Source organism: Microcebus murinus, chromosome 10 (genome assembly GCF_040939455.1).
Source record: "Microcebus murinus isolate Inina chromosome 10, M.murinus_Inina_mat1.0, whole genome shotgun sequence".
Taxonomy (NCBI): Eukaryota; Metazoa; Chordata; class Mammalia; order Primates; family Cheirogaleidae; genus Microcebus; species Microcebus murinus.
In genome coordinates this window covers 15490471-15504461 of record NC_134113.1, presented here as the reverse complement: position 1 = coordinate 15504461, position 13991 = coordinate 15490471, and the positions used below count along the sequence as shown (strand labels likewise).

At 37.1% G+C, this 13991-nt stretch overlaps 1 protein-coding gene across 8 annotated transcripts in view; it reads left to right on the top strand.

The window, feature by feature from the left end:
* The window catches only part of RIC8B (RIC8 guanine nucleotide exchange factor B), a 109724-nt gene that overhangs the window by 26797 nt on the left and 68936 nt on the right, over window positions 1–13991 (top strand). For all 8 annotated transcript variants that reach the window (XR_001156052.3, XR_001156051.3, XR_012921386.1 and 5 more), the window contains exon 3: window positions 11627–12235. Coding sequence is in view for 4 of the 8 variants with exons in the window: in XM_012772773.3 (XP_012628227.1) it covers window positions 11627–12235 (609 nt within the window). In the remaining 4 variants the exon portion in view is untranslated. The remainder of the gene's footprint in view (window positions 1–11626; window positions 12236–13991) is intronic.

Genomic DNA, 13991 nt, shown 5'->3' with positions numbered 1-13991 from the left:
GACCATTCTTTCCAGAAATTTTTTTTTTTTTTTGAGACAGAGTCTTACTCTGTTGCCTGGGCTAGAGTGCAGTGGCATCAGCCTAGCTCACAGCAACCTCAAACTCCTGGGCTCAAGTGATCCTCCTGCCTCAGCCTCCCAAGTAGCTGGGACTACAGGCATGTGCCACCATGCCCGGCTAATTTTTTCTATATATTTTTAGTTGGCCAATTAATTTCTTTCTATTTTAGTAGAGATGGTGTCTCACTCTTGCTCAGGCTGGTTTTGAACTCCTGACCTTGAGCGATCCGCCCGACTCAGCCTCCCAGTGTGCTAGGATTACAGGCCTGAGCCACCACGCCCGGCCCTTCCAGAAAATAATTTATCCTGTCTTGTCTTCCAGAACACCACATCTTAAATTTCCTCTTGCTGATACCTCTTAACCTCCTTTATCAATTTCTCCTTCTCTCAGCCTCTAAATGTTAGCATTTTTCAGGGCTCCTAGTCCCCCTTTTCTCTGTATATTTTTCTCTAGGCAATCTCATCCATTTCTATAACTTGAAATGCCCTTACTCATACAGAAAGCATAGCCCTGACGGCTGGTTAGTGTTCTAGCCATACATTCAACTTGCTATTTGACTCTCTGTAGGCATCTCAAACTTAATGTGACCTCACAGAATTTTCCCCAAAACCTGTTCTTCCCCCAGTTATTCCCTTCTCAGTAAATGATTCTATGTTAGCTTAAGCTAGAAACCCTCCTCTCTCCCACAAGTACCCTGTTTCCCCGAAAATAAGACCTCCCCATAAAATAAGCCCTAGCAGGATTTCTAAGCATTTGTGCAATATAACCCCTACCCCGAAAATAAGGCCTAGTGATGGTGTGGCTACGCAGCGTATCTTCACGTATCTGCACAACCCATACATTTTGGAGCAGTAAATAAAGAAGCAGTAAAGAAGATGGGCAGCCCTTCTCATCTGCCTCATGAGAGCTCTATTGCTCAACATGAGAGATTGGGGCCAATGGTTCTAAAGGAAATAGAGTCGCAAGAAATTCAGGATGGAATTCGGGGTTTGGAGAGTTATGATGGTGTTCCAGAAGAAGACGACTTAACTATATTTGAATAAATGTAGATTGTTGTACCATACTTAAAAAAATAACACATCCCCTGAAAATAAGCCCTAGGATGTCTTCTTGAGGAAAAATAAATATAAGACCCTGTCTTATTTTTGGGGAAACACAGTAGCAAGTCCTGTCAATTTTTCCACTAAAATACGTATCATATTTATCCAGTTCTCTCCCTCTGTATTACTATCACTCTGATAGAAGCTATCTTTGCTCCTGTCCAATCCATTTTCCACATAGACAGCAGGGTGATTTAAAAAAATATTTTAATTGGGTTATCTCTGTCCTTGGCATTAACTCCTTTAGTGACTTTTCATAGTATTTAAAGTAAATTCTAATCTTACCATGGCCTATAAGACTCCACATGATGTGGTTCCTGCTTACTCTCTAGTTTCATGTCGTAGCCCTCTGCCACTAACGACCCCATACTGGCTTTCAGGATTTTAAATATGCCGGGCTCTGCCTGTACTGCTCTTCTTCTGCTCTTTGTATATATAGCAGCTTCTCACTATGAGAACTTGGCTTAAATATCACTCTATCTAAAGTTGATCCTTTCTCCAGTCTGTTAATTTCCCTTACAATATTTAATAACATTTTATATTCTTTTATTTATTTATTATCTATCATCCCCATTAGACTGTGATCACCATAACACCAGAATTATGTCTTTGTTCACCACTGTACACCACCACCTAGAATATTAGGTAGACACGTAATTTATTTGCTGAAGGACTAATGCTAGTTGAACCTATAAGTTTCAGGTGTTACCATAGATGATATTCCTTAGGAAATTTTTCCTCAAATTGATTTGATTCTCTCATATAAGATTGGATTGGATTTGTATTGCTATGGTATTTTATGCTTAGATCAGTGGTCCTCATGGAGGGTTGATTTTGCTCCCCAGGAGATATTTGGCAGTTTCTAGAGACATTTTTGATTGTTAGGTGGTGGTGGTGTTACTGACATCTAGTGGGTGGATACCGGAGGTGCTATTAATTGCCCTATAGTGCACAGAACAGCCTCCCAAAACAAAGAATTATTAATGTCTAGTTCAAAATATCAATAATATTGAGGCTGAGAAATTCTTGCTTAGATCAATCACAGCATTTATCATATTAATCCATAGCTTATGTTTCTGTGTAATTCTCCTCCATTCAGATTTAAGTTCCTTAGGAGTTTAGCATTATCTCCTCACATTGCCTTGGAATTATTAAATAGATACTTGGTGAATTCTTGATGGATGGCTGAATAGATGAACAAATGAATATACAAACTAGCCATGGCACAACCAGGCTAAGTTGGCCTAACTCCTAATATTAGACATAGAGAACAGTTGCTTAGTCATTGAGGTAAAATATAATATCTGTTATGTATGCAGTGATGACACAATTGAGATTCTCTGTAAGACCGTGATAATATACCAGATTTTGAAGGTGCATTCTATTTAGGTTAAAGCTAAGTTGTTGTGACAAAGGGAAGATAGAAGTGGTTTAAGGAATATAGATGTTTATTGCCTTTTCAAGTAAATAGTACTGAGGTGATCATTCAGGTGGGTGACTGTGCTCCATGAATTTATTCAGAGGTCTGGTTTCCTTTCAAGTTGTCAAGTCATGCATCACCATCTGAACATTGTGTTAACCCAGAGTGGGCTACCACTTCTAGGTTCTGGGTTGTAGAAGGGGACGGGACAGTGAAGAAGTCATACCCACTGTCTTAAAGACTCAGACCTGGAAATGTAATAGGACACAGCCACATACGTTCCATTGGCAAGAGCTCACTCATAGGGCCATGTGGAACAACTGGATTGGAACTGGGGAATGTGGTGTAGCTAGGCAGTCATGGACCTTGTCATAGTTCTGTACTATATAAGAAGGAGAGACTGAATTTTGGTAGATAAAATTCAATTTCCAGTTTTCACCACAATGCCTAACAGTTTCCACCACAATGCCTAATAACTAAACTCTTAGATAAGCATACAGTCAGCTCTTTGTATCTGCGGGTTCTGCATCCATTGATTAAACCAACCATGGATCGAAAATATTTAGTAAAACAATAAAAAATAGCAATACAATAAGAAATAATATAAATTAAAAAATATAATGTAACAACTGTTTATATAGCATTTATATTCTATTAGGTATTATAAGTAATCTAGAGGTGATTTTAAGTATATGGGAGGATATGCATAGGTTATATGCAAATAGTATAATATTTTATATAAAGGACTTGAGCATCTGCAGGATATCTGCAGGGATCCCAGAACTAGTCCCTCACAGATCCTGCAGAACAGCTGCTTTTATGAAACTTTATATTATTTATTCATTACTTTGGTATCTAAGGTAGTTTTACTACCTTGACTATATAGCTGAAGAAAACTTACAAAGGATAAAATACATTGTCTACAGCAGTGATTCTCAAATTATTTGTGATGAAGGGTCAAGTTTTCTTGTTAATCACTGAAAGAATAATCACATCCTTAGATACTACTTCAAAATCAAATCACTATAAATGTGTCTAAATGCATAGTCTGGATTTTTTATACCTATTTCAACTTAGGTACCTATCTCAAAATGGTCTAGAAACAAAGAGTTCATGAACTGGCACTAATACACAGAGAACACTTTTGAGTAGCACTTGTCTTGAAAGTGTTTTCTAACAACCTCTTTTGGATTGCCAGAGTATAGTAGACTATGCTGTTAGTCTTTTAAGCAAAGACATTTTCTTTATGTATATCACTTGATGTTTAGTTTGTTAATATTTTTAGAAGTCACCTGTTAGGCCAGTATATAAATCCTGATAGATCATTTGAATGATAATTTGAATGCTCACACTTTTTATAACCTGTTTTGCTTGCTTCATAGCTAAAGCCAAAGCTGATCTTAGTTTTACCAATTCATAGTGGAAAAAAACTACCATTCTGGAGCTGGAAGAAGGTTGCATTAGAGGACGTTTCGTTTTAATGCATAGTACAGAGCTAAGGTCCCCAACCCCCCAGCTGTGGACTGCTACTGGTCTGTGGCCTATTAGGAACCAGGCCACATAGCAGGAGGCCACATAGCCACGGGCAAGCCAGCAAAGCTTCATCTGTGTTTATAGCCGCTCCCCATCACTCACATCACCACATAAGTTCTGCCTCCTGTCAAATCAGCGGTGGCATTAGATTCTCATAGCATGAACCCTGCCGTAAACTGCACATGCAAGGGATCTAGGTTGTGGGCTCTTTATGAGAATCTAATGCCTGAGAGGTAGAGCTGAGGTGGTGATGCTAGTGTTGGGGAGCAGCTGCAAACAGATTATCATTAGCAGAGAGGTTTGATTACACAATAAATGTAATGCGCTTGAATCATCCCGAAACTGGTCTTCCATGAAACTGGTCCCTGATGCCAAAAAGGTTGGGGACCACTGGTATAGAGGTAGAAAGAGGCCCAATAAAGTGACATGCTCAAGATAACAATAAGTGGGAGACAGCTATGGGTACGATCATTGATTTACAATGGAAATGACATTGCAATCAGATGCTCTGGATTGAGTCCTGACCTACTTCTTAGTGAAGTATCTCTAGGCAATCGCTTAAGCTAAGAATCCTAGAGTAAGTGTTCAATAAACATTGCTTAGATTGAGAAACATATATAAAAGATTTTCGTCAACTATAAAGCACATAAGAAAAAAATGTTACAAATTGAACATCCCAAATCCAAAAATCCTAAATATAAAATGCTCTAAAATCTGAAACTTTAAAAAAATTTATGGCTACCTAGTAGTGTACACATTTGTGGGGTACATGTGATATTTTTATATAAGCAATATGTAATGATCAAATCAGGATAATTTGGATATTTTTCCCCTCAAACATTTAGCATTTCTTTGTGTTAGGAACATTTCAGTTCCACTCTTCTGGTTATTTTGAAATATATAATAAATTATTGTTAACTGTAGTTGCCCAGAACTATAGTGCTATAGAACACTAGATCTTTTTTTTTTTTTCCAGCATATTATGGGGGTACAAATTTTAAGGTTTCAAAAAAAATGCCTTTTCCCCCCCACTTTCCCCAAGTCTGAGTTTCCAGCGTGACCATCCTCCAGATGGTGCACATCTCACTCATTATGTATGTATATACCCACTACCCTCGTCCCTCCCACCTGCCCGATACCCAATTACTGTAGTACCTATGTGTCCACTTAGGTGCTGCTCAGTTAATACCAGTTTGCTGTTGAGTATATGTGGTGCTTGTTTTACCACTCAGAACACTAGATCTTATTCCTTCTATTTAACTATATTTTTGTACCCATTAACCAACCCATCCTTATCTCTCCTTCCCCACTACACCTCCCAGACTCTGGTAACCATCATTCTACTCTCTGTTTCCATGAGATCAATTTTTTTTCAGCTTCCACATGTGAGTGAGCATGTGCAATATTTGTCTTTCTGTGCCTGGCTTATTTCACTTAACATAATGTCCCCCAGTTCCATTCATGTTGTTGCAAATGACGGGACAAAATCCAAAACTTTTTGAGTGCCAACATGATATTCAAAGGAAACACTCAGTAGTGCATTTCAGATTTCGGATTTTCTGACTTGGGATGCTCAGCCAGTAAGTATAATGCAAATATTCCAAAATCCAAAAAATCCAAAATCCTAAACATTTCTGGTCCTAAGCATATCAGATAAGGGATATGCAACCTATACTATGATTATTAAAATTGTGAAGCCATCTCTTCTAATGCTAAACTCATTATTCTTTCTGCACTCTGCTGCATTCAATGCTAGAGACTCATTGACAGCAGGAATCATATTTAATACTAAGTGCATTTAAAATTATGTTATCAGGACTGTGTAGCAATGTGGAAAAATGCTTATTATGTTAAATTAAAAATAAAACATGCTTATGATTATAACTATATGTTAAAGTAATAATACATGTTACTGAAAATCAAGTAAATTGAGTAAGGATAAGGCCCTCTGACAACCACATATAAAAAATACCAGCTCATATAATTATGGATATTTTTCTATTTTCTTTAATAGTTTTATATTTTAAAGAACATATATATTTAAGTAACTTGAGCTCTTCAGAATAAAGAACTTTATGTGAAAGTACATAACTTCTGCTACTTGTATGAAAAGGACTTTTACCCAGTTGGGGTAAACTGCTCTACCAGTACAATCACAAGAATAGCCTCTACTGCTGTCTTGTCTTCTTAGAAAGAAGTACCAAGGCAATATTAATAGACCTTTATTAATGCTTGAGATTTGGGGGACTTCTTAATTCAGTTTGTTTTTGATGGTGCTTGTTAGATTCTAGTTGCTCTGCCACAGGCTATAAGGATTATGAAATAAAACATATAATAGTCACCATGAAAGGGTGCTTATTATATCTCAGTCTATTTCATAACAGCCCTGTGAGATATGGAGATATTCCAATTTTATAAGTGGGAAACTGAGGCTCACAGAAGTTAAATAATGTATCTAAATCATACAGCTGATTAAAAAAAAAAAAACACACAGTGGCAAATCTAAGTATTAAACCCAGGTCCTGGCTGGGCATGGTGGCTTGTGCCTGTAATCCTAGCACTTTAGCAGGCTGATGTGGGAGGAATTTGAGACCAGTCTGAGCAGAAGTGAGAGCCCATCTCTACCAAAAAAAAAAAGAAAAATTAGCCTGGTATGGTAGCACATGTCTAATCCCAGCTCATCAGGAGTCTGAGGCAGGAGGATCATTTGAACCCAGGAGTTTGAGGTTGCAGTGAGCTGTGATGACATCACTGCATTGTAGCCTGGGTGACAGAGCGAGACCCTATCTCAAAAAGAAAAAAAGGTCTTTCTGATTCAAAAGCCACTATAAGATGTCCTTTCTGCCTTTAGAGAGCTCTTAGTTGAGAGAAACTCAAAGAAAACTAATAGGATGAGTGTACTAAAGCACCAAATGATTGCTACAAATTTGTGATTTGGGTATTCCTTGGAAAGGAAGAATGTGTGGCTAAAGTAGTTAGGAGAAACTTTATATTAAAAGTGCATTTTAGCTTAGCTTTGGAGAATGGTTAAAACAAATCAGCAGAAAAGGAAAAAGACTAAACTTGTAGAGAGGAGGTGGTAAGAAAGTAAGAGAGCTCAATGTGAGATAGTTGGGAAGGAATATAGCTAAAGAGGAAGATTTGATAGGAATAGTATGAAACAAGACTCAAAGCAGGTTGGGAGGATATTTTTTTTTTTTTTTTTTTTTGGAGACAGAGTCTCCCTTTGTTGCCCAGGCTAGAGTGAGTGCCATGGCGTCAGCCTGGCTCACAGCAACATCAAACTCCTGGGCTCACGCGATCCTACTGCCTCAGCCTCCCGAGTAGCTGGGACTACAGGCATGTGGCACCATGCCCGGCTAATTTTTTCTGTATATATTAGTTGGCCAATTAATTTCTTTCTATTTATAGTAGAGACGGCGGTCTCGCTCTTGCTCAGGCTGGTTTTGAACTCCTGACCTCGAGCAATCCGCCCGCCTCAGCCTCCCAGAGTGCTAGGATTACAGGCGTGAGCCACCGCGCCCGGCCAGGTTGGAGGATCTTAAATGCTAAACTGAAGACTTTGAGATTTTATCTTATAATAACATATAATTGATAACCTGTACTGAAGATTTATCAGTTGCCATACACTGTGTGGAACATATATGATCTCACTTAATTCTTATAGTAAATGAGGCCCAGAGACTAAGTAACTTACCCAGAGTCACACCGTTAAGTATAAAAGAGCCAAGATTTGAATGCAAACTGTTTAAATCCAGAATTCCTGTTCTTAATCCCCACACTTTTCTGGTTCTAGAGTCCATAGTAGGTTGAACAAATTTCAAGATCAGAAGTTTGCATTATATTTCAAGTAGTGTGCTTCACATCTCTAGTAGTTTTTAACATTTAAGAAAAGAAAAGTAATGTGACAGACAGTAACATCTCATTCCTGTTCCTGCCAACCGTATATATCTTCAGCATAGGACATTGAAGGAGAAATTAAGATGTTTGTGCTAAGGGCTTTGAATTCTGCCTGCTTTTCTTTGTTCATCTGGTGAGTTATTCTCAGTTAACTCTTACCCCCTAACATCCAGATTATGTCAGTCCATTGTTAACCATAGTTCAGTGGCTCTCAGAGTATTGCTCGTGGACTAGTAGCAACATCAAGTAGCAACATCAACTGGGGACTTGTTAAAAGTCCCAGTTCTGGAGCCTCATCCTAGACCTACTGAATCAGAAACTCTGGGGATGAGGTATAACAGTCTGTATTTTAATAAGCCCTTTAGATGATTATGATGCTTGCTAAAGTTTTGAGACCCACTGCTATAGTCTACACTAGGGTTTCAGTTCAGGAGCAAACTACTGAAGTTTTTTTGGCAATCCCTGTTGGGCAGATGGCAGGGCATGCCATACTAAAGGAACAACAGAGGAAAGGCTCAAGACATATTATAGTCAGGGACTGGAAATCAGTTTAGAACACCTGAAGAAGAAAGAGGAGAGGTGTTTGTGTGTGTCACAAAGAGAGCAATAGAAAAGGGCTCATTTCAGCAGCAATCTGTGAGCAGCAGGGAGCTATGGAAAATGTTTGAGGAGAGCAGAGAATGTTTTAGGAAGAAAAAAATCAACTTAAAAAATAGTTATAGGACAGAAAAATACTCTTGGGGCAAAATAAAGGGGAATACAAGCATACCCTTGGAACACGGAAGCATTGTGTGTCCTCAACAGATAAAGGAGGCATCATAAAGAATGCTACCTTTTCAACCCTCTTGCTGGTGTGCATATGCAAAGTGTAACTTTTTCATCCATCCAAATGTGATACATGATTTATTAATTTGCTCTTTATAATATTCTTTTAATAGAATTGTTTATATTGAATAAAGTATTAAGGACATTAACCCTTTTAAAATTATGTTTTATGTGTTTTGATTATTAAGAAATGTTAATAAATTATAACTCAAAAAAGGAGTCATTGTCCAAAAAATGATATTACTTTTCAAGAGACATTATAGTAGAAAGCTACCTAACAGTCATTAAGTGAAGTAATGTGTCTATAGTGAGAAATGGTATGTTTAAGAAAAACTATAAGACTGTGCTTTAAAATAAGAACTTTTGTCTTTGATTGCTGGGTAGTCTTATACAGGCTTTTAAATGAAGTAGTTCTTAACTATGAATTTTGTAGGCATCCCTATTCTCTTTCATGTCCTTGTTAGGTCCCAAAGTTTCCTGGTCCATTTGGGCTATAGATAGCCATGTTTATTCCAATTTGTCTTCACGCCCTGCTCTTTTTCTTTTCTGATTTGAAGTTAGGAAGAAAGGAACCATATTGCCCTTTGATTTTTTTTTTTTTTATTGTTGTTTGGTTTAGAAAGGAGGGAGCTAAAGATTTTGCATACTATTCGATATGTAGAACTCCAAATTCACATATATAATATTTTGTAATGCCATATTTATTACACATTTCTTAAATAGAAAGGTAGATGATTTCCTTCTTGAAGTAAATTGTATAGGAACAAAAGTGATCTCACTCTACCACCAGGAATAGACCACGTATGAAGTAGTATGTAGAATGTATTTTTTTGTCTTGGATGTGAAAGATCTGCAATTGGAGAAAATTTTCTTTGCTTTGTATATTTTTAACAATGGGCACATTATACTTCCTCCCGTCTCCAAACTACATTCATTTTTTAAAATGCTTTAACAGTGATACTGAAATATAAAAGAAGGTCCCTTCTAGTTATCAGGTATGGCAGGGATAGAGTTGACATTGTTATAAAATTTTTTTTAGCTTGTCAGGTAAAGTTCCTTCCTACTTATATTTAGAAAACATAGTGCAGTCATCCCTTCATATGGTCAGTTCTACATCTGTGGATTTAACAAACTGCAGATTGAAAATATTCAGGGGAAAAGAAATGGATGGTTGCATATGAACTGAACATGTACAGGCTTTTTTCTTGTCATTCCCAAACTATATAGTATAACAGCTATTTTTATTTACATCGCATTTACATTGTATTAGGTATTATAAATAATCTAGAGATGATTAAAGTATACAAGAGGATGTGTGTTGGTTATATGCAAATACTACATTTTTTGTCAGGGGCTGGAGCATCTGTGAATTTTGGTATTTACAGAAGGTTCTGGAACTAATTCCCCCATGGATACTGAGGGATGACTATATGTTTAAAATTGACATTTCTATAGCTGTACCACTAAGATGTAATGAGAAGGTACACATAGCCTGAAATTCCTGCCAGGATCATAATGCTTGACCCCCAGGAAGCCTCTATTTAAAGAGGCAAATTCTGATAATAGAAACTTTGTAAAATCTTATTTTGATCATAGTTGTTGTTACTATTGTTTTTGTAAAATATAATGGGGTACAGAAATGTTCAGCAATGGAATGGTTATACCTGCTTGGTCCACATGTGAAGGTAAGCTTGAGAGACCCAGACCTGCAATTTATAAAGAAAGCCGACATTGAATTTTCAGGGAATGGTCAGTGATTCTTAAATTTGGAATTGGTATAAATAATTACTTTTCAAAAAATACAAGATATTTGGGTCCATCCTGAAATACTTGTTACTGAGATATTGGTAGAAAGATTGGAACCAAGCCTGCTACATATATTTATGCAATCTGCATCCTACACCAAGAAAACAAAAGGGAGCCAAAATTCTGTCTACACTCTGAGCTTCCCAAACCATGTGTCCTGGCACAGGGCTACCTAGAGAAAGAGAGGTTCTTTAATAATTGTCTACCCAGTGGGAATACTTTTTAGCAGTCTCCCTGGAGGGGTCACCTTTTTGCAGTTGGCTAAAGGAATAATATATGCTAGCTGAACTCTATTTGGAACCCAACACTTAGAATAATTGTCATTAGTATGTCAGCATAAGTTTTTCTCTGAGGTCACTTGGTGATTAAATACTATTACATTTTAGCTAAAGAGGGTTTTTTGGTTTCTGAAACATGGGACGATAGAATTGTAAATTCAGAAGAAATAGCACAACTATAACTCAGCAGAAATGCATATTTCTTTAAGTCTTTCTACAAAAGCCTATACTGTGGACAAATATGAACTAATTCTCTAGGTGTCAATCTTTACTTCTGAGAAGGGAACAGCTATGATTCAAACTGGTTGCCTTCCATCCTGATATTATGTTTAGTCTGATGTTAAAAAGCCATTGAGAACAAAGTTGTATACGATATTTGAAGTTAGTTTAAAATAGAGTAAGTGATTTTTATAGAAAGAATATTGGAAGGAAAGTAGGAAACCCATAACTATGCCACTAATTCACTTTGCCCCAGTGCAAGTAACTTAACCTCTCTGGCCCTCAATTTCCATATCTATGAAGTGAAAGAAGTACACCAAATATAAGGTCTCTTTTAGTTCTAAACATTCTGAGATTTACAAAAAAATAAAAACTTTTTCTAGCCAGATCCTTAATTGTTGTTAAATACATTGGTAGAGAAGCATTCTGTTTTAAATCGTTTGAGCTAAATAATGATTTTTGCATACTACTTCTTGTTTTTCAGAAACTCTGTGAAGGCATATTTAAAGTCCTTGTAAAGGACGTGCCAACAACATGTCAAGTATCCTGCCTGGAAGTACTCCGCATTCTCTCCAGAGACAAAAAGATTTTAGTTCCTGTAACAACTAAGGAAAATATGCAGATACTTCTGCGACTAGCCAAGCTAACTGAGTCGGATGATTCTTTGGAGAAGGTGTCAGAGTTCCCAGTTATTGTGGAGTCATTAAAATGTCTGTGTAACATAGTGTTCAACAGTCAGATGGCACAGCAGCTCAGCCTGGAACTTAATCTTGCTGCAAAGCTCTGTAACCTCCTGAGAAAGTGCAAGGACCGAAAATTTATCAATGACATTAAGTGCTTTGACTTGCGCTTGCTCTTCCTACTGTCACTTTTGCACACCGACATCAGGTCACAATTGCGCTATGAGCTCCAGGGACTACCGCTGCTAACCCAGATTTTGGAAAGTGCCTTTAGCATCAAGTGGACCGATGAGTATGAATCGGCCATAGATCATAATGGACCTCCTCTCTCACCTCAGGAGACAGACTGTGCCATTGAGGCCCTCAAAGCTCTTTTCAATGTGACAGTAGACAGTTGGAAGGTCCATAAAGAGGTAAGGTTGGGAAGAGGATCTTTATCTACTTGGAATTTAATTGATCTGGGGCATCCCTAGAGCTACCTGCGAGGGAAAAATACTAAGTTGGGAAATGGAAGACGTTCCCAATTCCCCCATTAATCAGTTGTATGACCCAGGTTACATTTCTTAACTGTTACAAGTCTTATTTACCCATTTGTGTAACACCTACCAGAAGAATATAGTGAAGATGAACTGCTGTTTTGTAAGATGTCAGATATAGGTAGTTTGCTGAGTTGTACTATCACTTTTCTCTTTTAAGAGTGCCTCTTTCAGGGACAAAGTTTAAATAATAAGATTTGAAGGGAAACAAAACAGTGTGGTTGATAAAGGTATAGGCATTTTTTAGTGGCTGCCATCTTAAGATGAATCAAACCAGTTGAAGTTGATCAATCAGAATTGATGTCTGCTCAAAAGGGTAAAAGATGCCCTGTATATGCCTATCATTCCAGAGACGTCTCCTAGGGTGTTACCTTGTAGTGTTAGATAACTATCAGAAGTATGGGACTACAGCTATATTATACATGCTGATACACAAGTCCTAAAAAATAAGCATAATTACACTAGAGTGTGGGAAAGGTTATTTTAAACCACTTGACTTATTTCTATTTGATGATCCTTTTCTGTGGCTTAGGACTTCCCAGCATCCCAAAGTGAGGCAGATTTGATAGTTTAATTTGAGTACCCACAAGAACAATATGCTAAATATGATAAACTTAGTTTAAGGAAGTCAACAATTTTAAGTGAAGTGGACATAAACTCTTTTCCTTCCTTCTAGAATTGTAACATTTCACATTTACTCTCTCTTTTTAGCCTTAAATAACTAGTGGAATTCAATTCCTGCCTATACAAAAAGGGGGAAGAAAGAGCTATTTGGGTGCCAGAGCAAATTATTTTTTTCTGACAATGGACTTTAAGATTTATGCTAACATTTTGCTGTGTCCATTTGAAACAGTTCTCACCCATAAATAAAGATCTGTTTTTGTCAACAGCCTACTTTAAAAGGATTATCTCAGTGCAACGCTATAGTGGGAGTATGCAGACATCTGAGTTTTAAAGTGCAAATAGGTCTGTATTTTGAAACCAAATATTTGAAGATCAGTCCTAACAGCTGTTTTAGATGACCATAGTATGGTCAGTTTTTCCTGGGACTTGGCAGGAAAAGATGTGCAAAGCCCACATGCTCCATTTATGCTTTGAAACCAAATATTTGGAAGTATTTAAAATGTTATGTCTCTATGCTTATTTGGTACCTTCTATGGTTATTTTTCTTATGATGTTTGTTTTGGTGTTTTTAAGCTCTCCATTTAGTTGCAAGAGCTCCTCTGAGACTATTGGTTTGTCATTGTTGGAGGCCCTGTTACAATTTAAATTATGCCCAAAATAGTAGCTCACACTGTTCAGATTCCTGACAAAACGAGTTTAAAATTCAGTGGCTGCACATGTTATATGTACAGATGACATGTAATAAATATTAGTAAGTGAGATTAACCCTGGGTTTCAGTTATAAGTAATTTGGGGACTAGAAGAACCTTTAGAATATGTTGAAGTAACAGTCATTCTGTGTTATAGAATTGTTTATTCTCTAAAAGATACGTGCTAAAAAATCAGTAATCCTGGAGTAGGTATCTCAGACCTAGTACCTGTTAGGAGTACTGGATAAATCAATAATAGCCATTATAAAATGTACACAGTTAATATGACTCCAAGCTATTATTGAAGTTTTCTGATATTT